The 20,480-nt window shown below is 41.4% G+C and overlaps 1 protein-coding gene across 1 annotated transcript in view; it reads left to right on the top strand.

Annotated features, from left to right (window-relative positions):
* The window catches only part of REPS2 (RALBP1 associated Eps domain containing 2), a 95,467-nt gene extending 81,773 nt beyond the window's left edge, over window positions 1-13,694 (top strand). The window contains 4 exon segments of the mRNA XM_030943335.1: window positions 3,001-3,084; window positions 5,624-5,769; window positions 7,890-7,995; window positions 8,589-13,694. Of these exon segments, the coding sequence (XP_030799195.1) occupies window positions 3,001-3,084; window positions 5,624-5,769; window positions 7,890-7,995; window positions 8,589-8,657 (405 nt within the window). The 3' untranslated portion in view covers window positions 8,658-13,694.
* Window positions 13,695-20,480: the final 6,786 nt, after the last annotated feature.

The following is a 20,480-nucleotide window of genomic DNA, read 5'->3' as shown; positions in this document are numbered from 1 at the left end:
GTTTTTTTGTTGGTTTTGTGGGGGGGTTGTTGTTTTGTTTTGGGTTTCTTTGTCTTGGTTTGGGGTTTTTTGTTTGTTTGTTCTGTTTGTTTTGTTTTTTGGTTGGGTTTTTTTTTTTTTGGTTGGTGGAGGTTTTTTGGGTGCTTTTTTTTTTTTTTCAGTCAGATGTAGCTATTTCTTTATTTTCACCTGCCCCTGCACCGCTGGCTGCCAAAATTTGCCATCCACATGTCCTGGCAGCTGGGAGACGTGGCCAGCCCAGTGACCCAGCCACGGCCAGCAGGTACCACAGCTCTGAGCATGGGCTGCAGGCTGGCCCTGACAGACACATCACAGCACCCAGCTCACAAAACATGTCCTGCTCTCACAGATTTTGATATCTTACCCTTTTTGACATTTTCACTGTGATTTATATTTGCTTTCACTAGAACACAAGGTTTACCCTTTCTTTTCCTTTCCAGTTCCCTTTGGTTTAAAACAGTACTCTCCTGCAATGAGACCATTAAAAACAAAAAACAAAAAAAGGAAAAAAGGGAGGGTGGTTCTGCAAAAGTTTGGGTTTTGTTTTTGTTTTTGTTTTTTTTAAATTTTATTTTCTTTCCTCTCTAGGCCCCTTATCTGACCAGAATTTCAATTTTTCTGATTATTTGAAACATTATAGAATACCAATCTGTTCAGTTACTTCTACACTGTTGGAACAAACTGGTTCTTCAAACCTGCATTTTTTTATCTATACATAAATAACATGGAGTTGGTCAGGGTTTGTTTTTTTTTTTCTATCCATTCTGTGGAATAAGTTAATATATTCTTGGTTTTGCTGCAAGATTTAGTGTAGACTCTAAAAAGACTGTGAGCACCAGAAACTGCCAGCCTGACCAGGTTAAGGCAGGTGTTTAGTGCTCCCTGTCACTTAAGGGTCATTAAAAGCTCTCTTTCCTGTACCCTGGCACTGTTCTGTGTTGTGCAGCAAAGCTACACCGTGAGGACTTTATAGTATGTGTATTACATATCCCTCTGAAGGGCTGGATTTACTCTTGCTGTCCCTAAATGAATGAATGGGTTGTCAAATTTATGTGGTCCAGACTTACTGTGTGGTTCTGTTCATTATTTGAGCTTTGCCATCCCCAAATCATTCATGAAACCCTTGTGGACTTTGCCAGTGCTTAGAGCCTTCATTTCTTTCAAATATATAAAAAGCTGTTGTAGAAATCAGGGAGGTTATTGGCTATTCAGCTTGCTGATAAAGAAATATTCTGTTGCATTCAATAGACTTTTAAAGGTCTTTGATTTTTATAGATGCACAAAAAATTGCTTTTTTCCATTTCACTCTATTTGACTAGAAATCTACATTTACAGAGGAAGACTTTCAATATATAAAAAGCTTTTCAAAATTCAAATGTTAGCATCCAGTAGTTATTAAAATTTTAAAAAAATAAGATACTCATATTCAAATACTGGAAATATTACAGTGTGAGGGGCTCTTTGGGGTTTTTTTTTAACCATCAGGTAACACTGCAGATGTAACACACTTAAAAAAGGGTGGGAGAGAAATCTTGTCATTCCCTCTCTTCCCTCTCTCCTGAGGAATTTCACATGTGTTTTAAAGAAATTGGTTTCAAAACTTCCTCCTCTGTGCGCATGTTTGATACTGTATGGTTGGAGAAGAGCAGTACCACAGAACCACATTGCCCCTGCACCTTTCTTACAGCTCTTATTGTGTCTGTTATGGAAGAAATAAAAATGCTATGGAAAAGTTCCTCCTTTTTAAATATACCAAATTTAGTGCTTTCTGGTTTTTTTTATTTAACTTACAGTTAGGCACTTGAAAACTTGTGACTGCTGCAGAGCTTGGTGGGCCTGTGCAGAAACCTCTTGGCAACAGTGAGTTAGGCTCTTTGGTGTGCAACAAATTGTTATTATGGCTAAAATCCTGGCCCTTTGAAAGATTGAGATTTGCCCTGGACTTTGTTTTAAACACAGGCTTTCACCTGTGTAGAAATGAGCTTCATTTGAGGAGGGAGCAGGATGGCAGGTTGCCCCTGCTGCCTGGGAGCCATTGCCAGCCTGGTTCCACTCTGGGAAAGAGGAGAAGAGGCTGTCTGTCTGACTGTCTGTCAGTGCCAAGTGCCTCAGCCTCCTGCTCCTGCCTGCCTTCCCCATCCTGGAGAGCCAGCCCATATGTTCTGGACAGAAAACAGCCACACCATGTTTACAGTGTCATGTTTGCTGCTGTGCACCTGGGGACAGGCATTTCTAATTCCTGCCACCCTCACTGGTGCTGTGCCCTGTCCTGGTGGAGGAAATTAAAAGGTGCAAAAAACTTTCATGAGAGGCAAAGCAAGTGATTAATCCTCTGCTTTAATTTGCTTCTCAGTCAGATATTTTGGGAATCAGGTGTTTTGTTTTGCAGATGTGTAGATCTGGGTGGTGAGTTTTCAGCTGGGTTTCTGTTTGAAATGTGAGAAGGGAGGAGGGAAGACTTGTCTGGTTTTTTATGACTTGTGTTTTCAGTACCTTTGCTGGAATTTTTGGTATGATACTGGCTTTGTCACTCCAGCCTCACAAGCTTCAAAGACAGAGGCTTATTCCTATGAATTTTCATTGGTTTCAGGTGATAATAAGGTGACAGGTCATGTCCAAGGTCTTTCTAGCTTTTTTCTATTCTCTCATTTTTTCTCACAGTATTTAGGCCATAATGGTAATTCTAGAAGAAATTCTGGGTACTAGATTGTTTACATTCAGAGACATGGTTCCTAATGCTTCACTAAAAAACTTTTCTCCCATTTTCCCAGCACAATAAAATGCAAGAATATGGTTTCATTAAAAATCTGCAAAAGACATATGTCATCCATTCAGCTGTCACCCTAGATCTCCATTTTCCCTACTGCTGAGTTGTTAAAGTAACTTTTCTTTTGTATGTAACATTTCCTTTCATTGACTTCATTGTATGTGACTGCTAGTCATTTTCTGGGTGTAGCAATGACTGATTTGTTGTTGCAGACAGAGCAACCATCTGAGGTTGAATTACATCCTCAGATGAACAGGCCTCCATCACAGGCAGAAGAAAACAGTTCAGCAAAAAAGGTGAGATCTGCACACATTGTACCATTATAGAGTGATTTTCCTTAACAAATGTGGTTGGTTTAAGTTTAAAAGCAATTAAAGAGAGGGTTAGGGTTATGTTTTTACATGTTTACCTTCTCTGGAGGTCAAGACACTGGAGGAGAACTGTGATCATATGTGACATCAGCTCACATAAATCATTTAGAAACCTCTTAGTATGTACACATTGATGCACGTGCTTTGAGAGTGACAACTTGCCATTTATTTCAAATCAATAGGGGCTCGTGGAGCCTTAGGGAATACAAAAAAGAGTTTGATTGTACTCCAGCACTGTCTCACTGTAGTTCCTCCAAATTGTGATGCACTTCTTGTTTTCAGTTATTGAGGATTTGATTTTGATGTAAACACCTGTTTGCTAGAGGTCAGGATCTGCCACTAAATGTACATAGTTGGGAGAGATTTGCTCAAGATGTGCAGTTTCTGATATGTTTTTGTATGGACCTATCAGTTGTAAACAGTAAGCACTGAAATTAAAATGGCACACTTCAGAGGGCCTTGCTCAGGGATGGAGTGGTCTTAGCAGTGGCTGTGAGCATTTTCCCTCTCCTGATCATGCTCTGACCACCTCCTTCCACCAGCACCAGCCAGAACAGGTTTGGATAGGGAGCAAATACAGATCCTTCCCATTCTGGCCCCTCCTGCAGCCAGAGAGCACCTGCAAGACATTTACTCAGCCCAACCAAGAACTTTTGGCAAGTGCTGGATGTACCTTGCCCAGGGAGCACCATCACACTTCTTAGTGTAACATGGGGCACAGGCAAACATCCAGTGTCATAATTTTCTGTATGTGACAGTGCTTTCTGGGCAGTGTCCTTGCTCTCCTTGTGCTCATCATGTGCTACTTCCAGCCTGGCCCTGCTCTTTCCTTGCTGTGCTTTGTAGCCCTGCTGGGGAAATGGAGTCCTTGTGGTCCTCCTACCTCATGCTCACTCTCATCCCACCTGGTTCCCTAAAATGCAGTGATGCCCCAGGGTGTGAGAGGCAGGTGGTTGTTGCACTGCTGAACCACCTTCCAAAGCAGCAGCAGAAACCAGCCAAAGAGCTCCTGCCAAGGGATCTGCTTGGATCATTGCTTACACTGTTGTGTTTGAAAGGGGAGAGGGAATTACCCTGTGGATTTGGTAGGGTTTGAGGTAGACTGGCATTGTGTGTTGGGCATTATAGTTGTGGAAGGCATATGCAAGTTCCTCCCTTGCTGTGTGGGGTGTGTGAGCAGGGAGCTGTGCCTGTGCAGAGGATTTCAGAGCATGGCATTACCAGAGATCTGTGCAGTCATGATGTGCTGACATCCTGATCAGAACATCTGATAATAATTTTAGATTTTTTCAGTAATTACAAAACTGTTTTTTAATGTTTAAACCTTTTTCCTCATAATTCAAATTATTTTAAGAATTTTAACCCTTCTAATATGAATGATTGATGTCTTATATTGGTTGTATTTTGTATCACCCATAGAAGTCTATTCTTGTGAGTCAGGCTGCTTACTAAATTGTTGGTTTTTTCCTTGTAATTGCTTTGTCATTAAATGTTTCCTCATTTTTTTTCTTATTTTGTTAACATTTGGTGGAAACACAGTAATGAAGGTAATCTAGCCCACTAAAATGTGTGATAGTGAAATTTGGTCATTGGTTTTGTCTTTGATGCTGAAAAAACTTGTCTCAAGTCAATTCAACTTTTTGAGTCCTAGCTTTCTCATTCATGAAATGAGGCAGTAATAGCTATATCCCTTGTGAAATTTATCTAATAATAAAATACACTGAAGAGGATACATTTATATTTATAATTTAAATCAGCTATAAGGTGGTAAAACTACTTCTCATTGCAAAAGAAAGGATGTCTTAAATTATAATAATGAAAACACTTCTTACCACTGAAGTTATAAAAATGCAAGACTCTGCTGTACCTAGAAAACACAGACTATTTCTCTGATGTAACTTACCAAGAGAAATAGCTGGCCTTTATACTTCAACGTGTTAATTTTGCATGGATAATGTAATGTATTTGTATTTCAAAACTATATTCCGTGTTCCTTCACGTAAGAGAGGAAGGGAGAAGGGAAAGGCTCCATGCCAGACGTGTGAGGCAGCAAGTTGGGATGCAAGTGATTAATTATTGATTCTTTCAAACTGAGCATAGTCAAAAATAAATCTTGCTCTGTTGTTAATGCTTTTGGGTCAACTGGGGGCTAGTACATGTGTTTATACCCCTCCTTTCACCTCCATCCAATGCACACTAAGCTGTACAGCCCAGTTGTGAAGAGCCTGTCATCCAGATGAAGGTAAAACACCCTTTCATTCATGAAGGGATTGCAGAAGTTATTGTTCCTTTTTCAAAGTCAGAAACCTGAGAGGCTATTACCAAATTGGAATTAAGCTCTGTATGTCTTTAAATTATGAAATCTTAACCAGCTGTCAGCAATTTATGTGACACAAGTATTTTTCTAGCCTAATGATGGGACACATATGGCCTGACTTAATGTTGCTGTGCTTTTTCCTTTCAGGAGGTTGTTCTTGCTCAACCACCCTCCAAACCCGCGCGCAGGAAGCTCCGGACAGAGGCACAAGGGCTGGAGACCCCTGAACTTTCTCCCACTATAAATGTGACTTCTTCCCTGCCAGCGGTCAAGCCTCACCTCCCAGTCCAAAAGTAAAAACCTGTACCAAGCATGCCAAAGTGCAGCGTGAGATCTGATGTAGCAGGGTTTACTCTTTGTATAATTTTGCGCTTTTTAGTTCTGTTTCTGAGAACGCTTCACAAGATACAAATTCTGAAATCTACATCAGAAATCTACATCTACAATCTGAAGTCTACATCTTCTGTAGATTCTGAAATCTACCTCAGTCTTCTCAAAAGCAGACTAAGCCTGTAGTGACTGTCAGTGGTATTTGGTAGGTAGATAACCTCTTCAAAGGTGTCCTACTTCTGTACCTGCTAGACATGGCTGAGGAGCAAGCCTAGCTATTCAGCCATCTCTAACACAAGTTGTTTTATATGTGAGGGTGCGTGTTTCTGCCTTGCATGTGTCTTCTGGAATCTTGCTCCTTCATGTGGACAGATGTGACCAAATGAATGCCTGGTAAGCTGAGTCGTGAAATGCTTGATGTTGGTCATATCCTTGTGATATTTTTTCCTTGTGAGGCGTTGTGTTGGAAACGGCTTGTCACTGGTGTGAGACAAGCCACAGACCACTAGTGTGATAATGGCCAAACCCAACGTGTGTTCTTTGCTCTTGTAAATACAGCTGTCAAAGCTGTCAGCTGATTTACAGGGATTTCACTCTATGTGTATTTAATAGTGATGGAGAAGAGGCTGTACAAGTGGTAAGCAAAGGCACTTGAAACCCTGTTGGGTCTGTGCATCTCCTTCAGCTGAAGCACTGTGCAAACATTATACCCTACCATCACCCAGGGCCTTGCAAAAGACATCTGATTCAGTCTGAAACAAAATCAAGCTGCCCAAATCAACTGAGCATTTCTTGGCAGACTGTTTATCAGTAGACTGAATCTGTGCTGCATAATTGGAGATTAGAATAAGTAATAAGACTCCTAGGATGCTCTTAAAGTACTATTTTGTGCTTTGGGAGTACATATTCCATAGTGGTTCAAAGATAACAGCATTTGTTAACATCTCAATCCTGTCTTGTCTGTATCTTTCCTAAAATGTTAAAATGGCCATAGACATATATTGCTCTGCTTTTATTTTTTTTCCTATCATTTATTACTTTATAGCCTATGGAGAGTAGTTTGCAGGAAAATAGTGAAGCAGAAAACTGACAGTTCACTGGAAGATAACAGCATAAAGTCCTGTCACCATGCTGAGAGAGAGTCTATTGCAAAAATCCGTGTCATCATCTCTGTTAAGAGAGAAGAGCTAATGGGGACTGTGTGCCACTGGACCATATTTAAATAGGGCATGTGTTTTAGATCTAATCTGGCATTAAAGAGCTCTTGTTTCCTCTTGTAAAACTTTAAAATAATTTATTTGGAAAGGGGCTTGGATATTCAGTCCGTATTTTCTGTATTTTCTTTCTTTTTTGCTGTTCTTATCTCTTTTGCTTTGAATAGGTTGGTCCTTATCTACAGCTGTCTCTTTTTATACCTGTCTGCATAGCTGTCATTTCCTCCAGATCACTTACCACAGGCTAGGAAGCAATAAAAATTCTTAATTAATAAAATAAGTTCTTAAAATAAAAAAGATACATCCTTTATTTTAACAGCAAAAGCGCTAAGGGAAGTCAATCAGTCATCTCCCTGTTTGTGATGTCAGATGGTTTTGGTGGAAATGACTGCTTTGAATAAAAGTATTAATTTTTGAAGTAAAGAAGCATCAGAATCAGCAAAACTCCAAGACAGAATTTTCATGCCAATGTCCTTTCTTTCTGTATAGAATGATTTTTGAATTTTCTGTTAACCACTCCCGACTCTTTAAATTCTACAAGTCTCTGAAAACAGCTAATGCAAAGATACTGCAATAAGCACAGCTATGCAGGGATCATTCTTGAGCTCAGTGAGAATGCAGTGATCTTGAAATAATTGAGACAGCCTAAAATATTTCTGTCATTCAGGTTAACAGTTTCAAATATTCCATCCAATTCAGGCATCTTGTTTCAATGTTACATTTTTCTTCTCTTAAATCTGCAGTTTGTACCTTGTCTTTGACACGTAGTCCAGGGTGCAGAGAGTTATGCAGAATGGGTGGCTGCTCTTCTGGCATCAGCCAGTGCTGAGACTCTTAATTGAAATGTCCTGTATTTATCTGTCTGGCAGACAGTCTTCCAAGCAGAAAAGGGCTATTCAGACCGCTATACGAAAAAACAAAGAAGCCAATGCTGTACTCGCCAGGTTGAACAGTGAGCTCCAGCAGCAGCTGAAGGTAAGGAATGCATTGAAAATCAGTGACAAAGCTCTCTGCAATCAGTTCTGTGTCACCTCCAGCAGTATTGAAATCAGAGCAAAAAATAGGACAGTAGTTGAAATAAGCACAGAGATGAAAGCTTTTAATGAGAACACATTGCCATCCTTCCTTGGGTCAGGTGTTACTTGCTTCCATCTTCAGCAAGCCAGTGCTGTTACCTGTGTTTGGCAGCAGGAAAAGACAGAGAAGTTTGTCCAAGTTCACAAAAGTGAAGAAAACTGAACTTGTCCTCTAAGTTGTTTTGCTGTCTGGAAGCTTTCTGACAGAGCAGAGCTCTGCTGTTTAAATGGGGACCAGAAGGCTTGATGGGTACTCCTCAGGTACATTTTGCACTGAGGCTCAGGGGGGTTTCAAGTGCGCTCCCACTCGGGGCTCTGAGCTTGCCCAGATGGGGAAGCAGACCCTGGAGGAGTTGCAGTCCAGCCCAGCTGCTACACTGGCAGGGAGCCCTTTCATGGGAGGTCAGCAAGAGCCTGCCTGGCTGCCCTTTCCTGGAGCAGGGTGCTGCATGTGAGCATCCCCAGAGTTCTAACACACCTCTCCTCCTGCAGGAGGTTCACAAGGAGCGCATTGCCTTGGAAACGCAGCTGGAGCAGCTTCGTCCTGTCACCGTCCTGTGACTTCCTACATGGCCGTGCACAAGCAGGAGCAGAGCAGTGTCCAGCAGCCTTGCAAGGAGAGGAGTTCTGTGCAGCTGAGCAGGGTCTCTGCTAAGGCAGGGGGGAGCACTGGCCTTGCTGGCTCTCTCTTTGCCCCATTAAACGCATTTTGCCTTTGCAGGTGAGGAAGGTACAGAAAACAAATATCTGACTATGGAATATTTCTTAGTGGGGGATGCTTTGCCTTCTTTCCTCCCCCTTCCCAGCCTAATGTGTAAATGCAGTTTATCACTGAAATTAATAACCTGAGAGTATTTTATTTATGTAAAGAATTCCTGATTTATATGCGTTTTGGCAGCACCTCCTGCCCCGATCGTTAAGAGGTACAGCATTCCTGAGTTCTTGCTTAAATTGAAAACTCATCCTCTGAGATGGGCTTCTGGATGTTACTGATTCCTGTAGGATTGTATCATTGTAGAGTACCTGTGGATTTAACATACCACAGGAATAGAACTTGCAAGATGTACAGAATCTTTATCCTCAATCACATGTCAAATAATTATTTTCTTAGTACTGTTTATTATGCAATCACGGATGTATTTTAATGTTAGAGAACTTGTATTTTATTAGTTCAAGTCATATAAGAGAACAGTAAAAAATACTAAAATATAATTATTTTGGAAATTAGGAAAAAAAAACCTTTTTGAGCTACAGCTGTTTCTAATGACCAGTATTTGAGCACTTGCTTGCAAATGCCAGTGTCTCTGCATTCTTTTAGCATGTTTGAGATGGCTGGTGTATAGCTTTTTTTCTTTTCTTTTTTTCCTGTAACCAACAGTGTATTTCTAACAAGAGGTTAAAAATGCATTCAGGGCATTTTTATAAAAGTTGTTCTATGTACATTTGTATTAGTCTGCTTTGTTGTCTTAATAGCTGCTGATTTGTTTTAAGGATGTGTACAAGAACTGTATTTCCAGAAGAGGGAAGATAGCAGAAGTGCTATGTATGAGGCTATAAAATGTGAAATGGAAGTAATTGCCTCCTAACAGGAGGCTTTTGTTAAGGTTCCTTTGCACATCAGTGGAGATGCTGCTGATAGGAGAAAGCTGCTAATGCCCATCTGTTTTCTAAAGGAAGAAGCAAAGATTAATCTTTAATCTGCATTTGATCCAGGGCCAGCTGAATCCTGTAGAGAGTTTTCCTGGATGCAGTGGTGGCTTTGGTCTCAGTTCTTAGAGTGGAAGCTGGCTATGAATGTTGCAGTATTTCTTGGGGCAATACTGTTGGATTGGGTGACTTCAGACATAATGTCAGCCCTTCTCCCACCATGGGTATGGTGTGCTTTACTGCAAGGGGATGTCACCTACCTGTTGTCCACCTTAAACATGACCCTGCACACGTCTCACTGACCTGATTTAAGTGTATGTGGTTGCCTTGCAGAAACGGTGCAGCAGTTTTGTCACCCTTGTGGGTGTGATGCTCCCTGTAGCTGTGGGATGGCCTGGGGCTGAGAGGAAGCAGAAGCAGGTTTGAAGCAGCTGGGTAACCTCTCCTTGGGGTGTGTCATGGAATGGCTGCTGTGGCATATCAGAGGGCACCAGAGCAGCCAAAAGTTTTGTTGAGAGATAAGAAAGGCATCACTGGGAGCATTTGAAGTGGTAAGGAAACAGTCTACTTTGCTGAAAGGAATATGAAAGGGGGATGGGAATCCAGAAGCCTGCAGGTGAAAATAAGCATTGGCAGAATTGTTACTGAAAGTTTCTTTTTGTAATGTACTAGTTTTGATTCAACTAAAGATCACTGTCGACAAGCAACAACTGTTCTTCTGGATTTGGGACTTCTCTCATGTGGCTGTTGCATAGCTGGGGTCAGATGGTCATTCTTGGTCAGTGACAAAATGTGAGGAATGCAAGCTTTTCTGGGAATCTGCAAAAGAGCCACTGTCGTCTTGCTAATAGTGGTATTGCTGAGAATTTATCATCATTTATTTCATTTGTTCATAATACTACTGAGTCATTCCTGAGATTTAATGAGGTTAAGTGCTTGCCCTGTTTGCTTTTTAGTTCATACATTGTAATTTGGTTAATAAGACCTTACTGTTTCATAGGAAATAATCATATGGCGCACTTGTCTTTTACTTTATGGGTAATTTTTTAAGGAAGGCTTTTAAATTACTGCAAAGAAGTGTGTACATTGCATTTTTAAGGCTGTAGAGGACTTCTTCATGTTTGAAAAACATTTATTTCACCTTTATTTATATCCCATTTATTTCACCTGAGTTATTCATGGAATAGACACTCTCCAAGGAAAGAGTTGAAGAGTCTCCTTTATACTGTCTTTTTCAAATGTCTCCCTTCTAAAATCCAGGATTTTTTTTTATTCACTGGAAATTGTGATACTTGCTTAGCCAGCAATGAAATACTTGCTTGGCTGTTACTTTACCACTGGATTAATAAAGTATTTAACAATCCCTGCATTTTTAGTGTTGCAATCAAATACTCCACTCAGCTTCAATGACTAGAATGTGAGTTGATTTGTATTCTTTTTGGTGAAATATCAGCCATGATGATGATACACCACTTCACACATCAGTAAAGTGAAATATTCAAGGAGAGGTGTTGATGTGTTATACATATGAAGCAGGAGGTTGCTCTTCTGTATGTCTCAGTGGTTAAGCATTTATGGCAGCCCACACAAAATGAAAAAATGTGTCTGTTCTTGGGAAGCTGTTAGCATTTTGAGGAGAGGAGAAGGCACCATGAAGTTATGACAGTGCTTCTGTCAGTTGCCCCATGCAGCCATGCTTATGGCTACTGTTAACAGTCCCTGGCTGGTCCAAATCCACATGTAAATCCAGTATTATAGATTTTCTTCAAAATTACTTTCTCTTTAGAAAAATGTGGGTGGAGCAAAATCGTAATTTCTTGCAGAAACGTTTACACTCTCAGACCTTGGATGGGAGGTGCTCCTACATCCAAAACCATTTGGTCAGAAAGTGAGACCTCACAGGCTTGATGTTCAGGGTGCTTTCTTGAGCTGCAGGTGAGTGATCAGCTTTAAGCCCCTGAGATCCCTGACCCAGAACAGCAACTAAAGTTTGTCTGTCCCAGCTGCCAGCCTGCTGAAGGAGTGGGATCACATTCCCATGCATGAGTTCTCACTGTCCTCAGTTTGTGGTTTCTCTAGGTACTTGGGCAGAGTACAACATGCCCAGCAAGAGAGGATAAGTGGGAACAGGAGCATATCCTTGCATCTGAGAGGATGTGCTGACCATGAGCCTGATGCCCCTTCTCAAGTCTTCAGTGGGCAAATAAATATTTTTGTCTACAGAACAGGGCTAGGCAGAGCAGATAAGGATCTTCCTCAGTGTCTCTGTAAGTGTGCACTCAGGTGTATTCCATTTGTTCATGCATTTCTTTATGGGTCTGTTAACATTCATATCACCTGACACCTATATTTGTTTCAATCTATGGTAATTCTGTGGTGAAAAAAGAAAAATGCCCAGCTAAGTGTAATGACTGATTGCCTTTGTAGATAAGCCATTTTTATTTGAGCCTTTCAAAATAAATAATGACCTGGTAATTAAGCAAGGCAAACAGTTTCCATTTCTGAGGCATTCCTTTATTAAACAAACTACCTGTGAACACACATTAATCCTTAAGGATCAATGTCCTTCTCCTAGTTATTAATGTTATACTAGGATGCAGTGGAAACATTACCAACCCTTTCCAGGAAGTTCTCAGTTCGCTCTTCCAGAGAGTTTTGGTGATGTAACAAAAGTGTGTTAAGGCAGCCTTGTTACTGGTAAATTGTTGGATATCCTGTTAAAATATTATCTTCAGACTGTAAGGCAGTAGTTTTCCTGTTGGAAATTCTGTATCCACATCAGGGAGAGGAATTTGTTTGGCTATCATCCAGACAGTTCCAGCCTGATGAATGATCAGAGGGCTGGAGCACCTCTCCTGTGAAGGTAGGCTGAGTTCAGGTTGTTCAGCCTGGAAAAGAGAAGCCTCTGAGGAGACCTTCGAGCACCTTTCAGTACCAAAAGGTGCTACAAAGGAGCTGGAGAGGGACTTTCTGTAAGAGCATGTTGTGATAGGACAAGGGGGAATGGCTTCAAACTGAAAGAAGGCGGGTTTGGATGAGATATAAGGAAGAAACTCTTTACTGTGAAGGTGGTGAGATACTGCAAGAGGTTGCCAGAGAAATTGTGGCTGCCCATCTCTTGAAGTGTTGATGGCCAGGTTGGATGGGGCTTTGAGCAACCTGAGCAATGAAAGGAGTCCCTGTCCACAGCAGGGAGGTTGGAACTAGATGATCTTAATGGTCACTTTCGATCCAAACCAGTCTCTGATTGTACAACACTGCCAAGGCTAGTCAGCATAGGGTGATGAGGCTGTGCATGGTAAAATGACCACAAAGGGATGGTTGGGATTTGGAAACCTTCATGGGAAGCATTTAGGATGGGCATAAGGTGAAAATTGCCTGTTGGGGGTGCATAGGTTGCTTTCCTCTCAGCTGAGCTTCCAAATCAGGAGGCAGAGATCTGCAAAAGTTGCTAGCTGGGAAATGAGGAATGTCCATTTTCCAGTACCATCAGCCTTTCAGTCTCCACCATACAGAGTCTTTGACAAGAAAACACATGGGTTCATGGAGCCACATATTTTATTGACTAAAGAGTAAAATATTTTTTTTCAGGAAAAGAAATAAATCTTAGTGATTTAGTATCTTTGAAAAGAGATTATGTATTTTGAAGCTTTTTTCAGCTATCTTGATATGTGCTATGAATATATGCATTATGTTTTACTCTGTTACAGATTTTTTGATACAAAAAAGTTGTATTGCAAGCATTATGGTTGTTAATCTAAAAAAAAGCCCCAAGGCTATTATATATTTGAATTTTAACTTATAAATTAGATAGCCAGATTTAAGTAATTTGTTTTCACAGCTGCAGACTGTCCCCATGGTAAGCTGCAAAATGTATAATGTTCTATACTATGCCCATCTAATTTTGGAAAATGTATGTGATATGAAGCTGGGTGCTACATTAAAATAAAAGCGTCCAATGAGTTCAAATTGCCTTGCTGTTGTGGTTTATTTAGGATGTTGGTGGTACAGATCTGCCAGGAGACCAGAAACTGTGAGACCCAGTGGAAAAAATACCATGTTGAAATGGCTGACCTTCAGGTTTGAAAGATGAAATCACTTACATTGGAATTGTACCTACATGATAGAGACAGAGAGAGACTTACTTAAAGTGAAATCGTATTTCCTTGGGTTCCAATTAAGTCAAAACTTCATCTTTGTTTTGTCAGCCCTTGCTTTGTCAAAATTCAGACATAACTCCCTGATTTAGCCCAAAGAGGGACACTCTTTAACCACTGTGAAGGAAAAACCATTCCCAGCCTCCAAGAGACCCTTAGTCAGAGGGTGGCCAGGCAGGACCTGCAAGAGGACTCCAGGTGTTCCACACCCAGAATCCCTGTGATCAGTGAGTTTGGCCCCTTGTCAGCTGTGAGAGCTGAAATTAAGCTGGGAAAAGGAAACCATTTGAATAGCTGGCCTTTGTGGGCAGGGAGCCAGAGGCTACAGCATATTCTGCTCTTTAACTAGCGTGATTTTTAAGAATTATGTCACAGCTATCCAAAGAGCAGAGCTTTAAAAGAGGAAATAATGAGTGATAAATTAATTCTTCCAGCATTAAGCCATGACAAGGGATGTTTTATTGGCCTAAAAGTATGTCTCTGGTGCACGTGAGGCACAAGGCCAAGGCGTTAAAAACTTGTAAATATCCTGTTGGGAGCTATTCTCCATCAGCAGTGGGATGGATTTAGATGGCTCCTCCATGCTTAGTTTTTACAATTAGATGGTACTCTGGGGTGCCTTCCTGCAAATCTAGATTGGCTCTATGTATTTAAATTCATGGTTCCAATAATCTTTCTTAAAAATTAAAAATGCATCTTCCTGCTCCAGAGAAAAGTTCTTAGTTGAAGTGGGAAAGAAAAGAAGTAGGAGAAGCTTCAAAAATCCTTTTTTATCTGTTTTTTAAGGTAGTGCTGCTTTACAAGTGTGCCTGCTTCACTGGGATGGTTACATGGATTTTGCAGTAAAGCAGAATAAAGGAAAATTAACAAAGAAATGGAATCCCTAGGTATCTGTAGCCCATAGCCAAATCAGACCTCCTTCACCTCATGGTCTTGTTGCTCCTCCTGTTTTACAGTGCCCTCAAATGCACCTTGGAGCAGGAGGCCTTGGGGATGTGATCTCCACTTGCATCAGGCTCTCATATCATCAGTATTGCCTCAGTACCCACCGTTTTGGGCACACATCTGGAAGGAGTGGCACTAGCTATGTTCCAGATGTGCCAGCCCAGTAGTCCCCCTACTACAGTAGGGGGAGTCAGTACAGGAATCAGTATTTCCAGTTAAATCCTGGATTGGTTTATGTTTATTGATTGTTAGCTTAAATTGCACCAGACAGGAAAAAGATCTTATCTGAGGACATTTTGAAGATGCTTTATGCATCAGAAATGTGATGGGCTAGACAAGACTAAGGCTGTATACTACATCTAGTCTGGTTTTTGTGGGAGGGAGAGAGGATGGGAGGGAGAGGGGGAGATTGCTTCCTTAGCCTAGGCTGGTCCCACAAGAAATGTTAACTTTTTACATGCCATGCTTGGTTCATGTAGGGAGCTCATCAGTGTGCTGTGGTTTTCAATAAAACATGAGTTTTACAGCTCGCAGATGTGCAGGTAATGCCTCACTACTACAGGCCCTCCAGCAGGACCTCATTGCCCTCCAGAGATGAGCAGGAGCAGAGCAGGATAGCTCTGTGACAGCCAACAGCATCCAGAGCCCAGTGAGGAGGAAGGAGGAGAAGGAAGCAGTATGTCAGCTCTGGCAGGACCATGATGGAGAAAAAATGTGACCCTGGAAGTAATGTTGCTCCTGAGGTGGCAGGGATGTCAGTGTGCCTCTGCCACTTTGCTCCATGCCCACAGGAAAGAATAACATGCTTTAAAATGTTCTGCTTGATCCTCACTGCCAGGATGCTTGGAGTAGGGCTGCCACTTGATACATGAGTTATTCCCTTCCAAGGTCACTTCAGGAATTCAGTAGTTTGTGCCGTCTGTCACAGGTTTGGGTTGTGTTAAGGCAGTGATACCAGCGTTGAGCAGACCCATACAGAGCACGCATTGTTTACTGCAGTTTTCACACTCTTATCTGAGAGGAAAAGGCCAGCACATGATCTCACCTGGATTTGTTTTCCAGCCTCGTGCTGTTTGTAAAGGACACTGTATACTTGGTCAGAAATAATGGCTTCCTGTTTCATTAATGAGTTCTTACAGCAATTTCCCTTCAGAGTAATCACCTTGGGTAAAAGAGGTGTGCACTTCCAAAAGCAATTGGCCCTCCCAGTGGGTCATACTAGGGGCACCATTCCCCACCAACAGAAAAAGCACTCCTTATTGGGTGTCTCAGTTTGGATGCTAAAGAAACCAGTGCTGCCAGAATCATCAGTCACCTGAAGCTATCAGTCAAAATGTCTCCTGGGAATAAAAAATCCTCCTTGGGAAAGATATGTTTCCAGCATCTAGTACCATACCACATAGGGAAAAAAAAAGTTGTTGCTTTGATTGCTCTCCAAATATCTGGTTGTATTACTCAGAAGCTGCCTGTTCAGGCTGCACTTTTTGAATTTATTGCTGCAAAAATCCTCAGGAAATTTGATCCAAGCATCCCAGCACTTTTGATATCCCAGACTTTTAGGGTCTCTGATTTGGAACTGACCTTCCCATTTCACTACAAACTATTTTCTCCTATCATTCACCCAATCACTCATATTAGAGAAAACAGTAACATGCATGCATTTATTCGTACAGCCTTTCGAACTGCTGCTGTAGGTATGGCATGCTCCAATTAGAGCTGGCCATGAAGTGCACTTGGAGCCATGTCAGAGTGAGAATAAACAAGTTATGGGTGTTTGGGTCAAGTGTGGCAGACTCCAGGGCTAGTGCTGGACTGCAGGGGCTGAGGTGGAGGCAGGCCAGCAGCATCTTCCTCCTGTTCTGACTTTTACCACCATAGGTAAGCTCTAATTTGAGGAAGAAAAATGCAGTTTTATTTCCCCCACCTTAGTTATAAATCTAACTTAACCTAATTAACTGAGTTGGATCCTCAGCTGGACTTCATTACTCTTTTCTCTAGTTTGAGTCATTGCCTCGTGTTCTAGATTTGGCACTTGCTTGGTTTAGCACAAAGGCTGAGCAAAGCACAGGTGCTTACTGGCTGGTCCTGCTTTCAGCCCATAGCCTGGGGGACTCATCTTGCTTTTGTTCTCCTGTACAAATGTATGGTTGGGTTTATGGCTTTGCTCTGATTGAGTTGACTCTGGAAGGGGCTTTGGCTGCAGGTGATGAAGCAAGGGGTGTGTATGACGCCTCATCTGGATGGACATGGTCTTATTGTAGACTTGCAGCTCTGCAAGCTGAATATTGAAATGGTCAGTGGAAACCTGCACTCAGCTCCAACTGAGCACAGAAACCTGAGAGTGCATGACACAATTTGGGAAAAGTTACAGAAATAATGGTATTTGAGACTAATAGCAACACTAGCATGGGACACACAGGGCTGTAGCTCCAGGTTGGCCCATCTCATTCAAGATGTCACTCTGACATTATGCAGTGCTAAAAAGTGTTAGAGGAAAAAGGAAGAGCCCTAAAGTTGTCAAAACCAATTCAGTATATAGAGTTTGGGTGATCACTGCCTTGGCTGACATGCTGGTGTTTCTTCTGGCATCCCTGGAACCTGAAGCATGTGCTCAAGGCCAGCTTCTGCTTCACTTCTGACCACAGTTATTTCTCTTTGCCTTAAGTTGAAATACCTGTAATGCACACTCAGCAGTATAAGATCTATACAGACATATTTACAGAAGTTTCTGCTTTACTTTTCCTTTTGTAGTTCATTATTTGATACATGTTTTTTTTTAGCTTCTCCTATGTTATTTTTCTCCAGTATAGACAGAGGAATTCCCATCTGTTCAGCCTGTTTTCTTTGAGCTATTCATCTCTAGTTGGTTTTGTTGCTTCTCTCCTTTTTTGTAGTAGTAGTAGTAGTAGTAGTAAGGTAGCCAAATTGAAGCCAGTTTGTTGTCATCTCATTTCTAAAGCAATGACTCTGTAAAATACAACTCCTGACACCCAGGAGTTTATAGTTCTTATTTATTTTTTTTCCCATTATCTGGCAGCCCCGCAAACATCAGCTGGCATCCTGGAATGGTGGGATCATACTAATGAATTGAGAATTTGTAAATGACACTATACAAGTTTGGAAGAGACAGTGTGAATCTCTGTCTCTCACTCTTTTTGCAGGGTTTGCATCAATCCTGAAGCATCATTTTAAAGCAATAATAGTTTTGTAAACCATCAGATGCACGTGTGAGCCACCCTGCCCCGTAGCACATATATTCTGTAACTGCATTGAAAATTTCTGTGAGAGCTGGAGAGGCAGGCCTTAGCTGACTGAAAGCGTGTGTCTTCCTGAAAAACAGTGCTAATAAAAGGTGTCTCTTCAGAAGGATAAAAACTGTCCTCTGACCTTGTGCTCTTTGATTTCCACTCCCTCGGGTGACAGCATCGCTGTGTGCATCCTCTGAGAAGGTGAATCCCAAGCTCACAAGTTGCTCTGGAATTTTTGATAATGGTGACTCTGAGCGTGAGCTAGGGAAGCTCCCAAGGAGAAGGACCATCTTGCAGGTAATTTTACATCCTGAGGTGTCTCATTAGCAGACTCATTTTTTTAGTCTCAGGAAGAAGAAGTGAGATCAAAGGCAGGAGAAGAGTGAGATAACAAAATCAGTTCTAATAAAAGTAATGGATGTCTCAATCTTTACTTCCCTTAAACAGGAGTATTTATTGCTCCTCTTTGAATTTTGCAAAGCCTTTTGAGAGTTGCACTCATTTTTGTGCTCAGACATCACTGCACATTTTGCCTTATGCAGCTGTCTTTTATCATTAGGGAAGAAGTAATAATTCAGGCCTCAAATTTAGCTTTTGTCTAAAAGAAATGAGGTTGATGTATGCGCTGCCTACACAACAGGATACCATATAATCCCCTCATCTGTTAGAAGGGCACAAGTTATTTATGTTAATCCTCAACCTAGATGTATGTGTTTGTAGCTGTTACTTTCTGACAGTAGTTTTATTATGCATCTTTTACTGCAATGGGAAGTGGGTGACACAGGGGAGATGTGAATTTGTTTGCTGTATGTGTAAGTTTGCTGTAGGCAAGTGCTTTGGGTTTAAAGCAGTAACTGTGCAGGTCAAGGGTAGCCACACTACTCAGAGAGACTGGTCTTTTTTCATTGTCAGGGTGGAATAAAATGTGAAGTCGATACACATCACAAAGTGGCTAAAATAGGTTAAATTCTATAAGTTCTTCAGGAGTGTAAGAAATTAGTAGGAAAAAAATTATCTAAAAGAGGTTTGATTTTCACTTTCCTGATGCTGTGTTGGCCAAGGTGTGACAAGCCTCAGTGAATGATATTTATGAATCCAGATCTCAAAACCATGAGATGAGCTTAAAAACAGGGACATCTAAAAATTAAATGTGAAGTTTGCTTCATGTGACTTCTGGCCCCTGAATTTTTATTCAGGTTCCCTTTTTAATTCTTGACCACAGATTTTTCTGAATTAAAGCTAAGCTTACTCTTTTTTAAATCTCTTGCTTCCAACAGCTGGAGCTTTAAGAAATACAGTCAATACTGGGAGAGAGCAAATAGGCAGCAGTGCTGTTCAGCTGTCAATACTCATGCAACAGCACTGCTCCCATCCTAAAGCATTTGTATTCAGTGTATGAGTAATGGCCTAAAAGTCCTTCTGCTAGTGGAGGGCTCAGTAACTGTGACTTCCAAGAACCCTTTGCAAAGGACTAAACCTGTGTGTCCTGTACTTTCTTCAAGGCTTACCTTCTCAGAGGAGACTGCTAGAATGTTTGGGACTGTTAGGTGCCCAGTGGCAGGACTAGAGGCAGTGGGCACAAACTGAAGCACAGGACCTTCCCTCTGAACAGCAGGAAATACTTTTTTACTATGAGGGTAGCACAGGTTGCCCAGAGAGGTTTGTAGAGATTCCCTTCTTGAAAATATTCAAAAGCCATTTGGATATGGGTCTGGACAGCCATAGGTGGGCCCTGCTTGAGGGGATTTCCAGAGAGCCTTTCCAAGCTCAACCAGTGTGTGATTCTCTGATAAAATAATATTGTCCCATTAGAAATGGGAACATCCCATCTGCATTGATCACCACATCCAGCTCTATAAAGGAAATTAGAAGACATTCCTTGCTGTATTTTGCTTATGATTTGTAGCCTGCTTGTATCTCATGTTTAGGCAACAGCTGATCATAATTATTGAGCTGAGTAAGTTTCTCCAGGGATATTTAATGAAACTGAGTTCTTGTTTCTGTGCCCTGGAGGGGCAGGAGAGCAGTGATCTTCCTTGAGGTAAACAGGATTGGCCTCAGCACATAACCCACTTTTTTGAGGACTGTAATTTTTCAGAGAGACTGAATTATTTAATCAGCAGTGACCTAATAACATGTATGTGGCAGGTGCAACAAGGCTCAGTGAACTAATGAGGTATGGATGACCCTGGCTCAAGAGTAGGGGGGATGAATCGGGAAGTTAATATGGGATGAGCCAGCCAAAGAGATTATTTTCTTGCACAGGCAATAGGGAGAGCTCCACAAAGCTGTCTGAAATCCTGCCTTCCTAGAAATCCACTCCTTTAAGCTTGTGGACTGGATTCTTTGGCCCCCAAAGAGAGACAGGATGCATTTCCCCTTATATG

This window comes from Camarhynchus parvulus, chromosome 1 (assembly GCF_901933205.1).
Source record: "Camarhynchus parvulus chromosome 1, STF_HiC, whole genome shotgun sequence".
NCBI lineage: Eukaryota > Metazoa > Chordata > Aves > Passeriformes > Thraupidae > Camarhynchus > Camarhynchus parvulus.
Note: the sequence above shows the minus strand (reverse complement) of the source record. Positions and strands in the feature narration are given on the sequence as shown.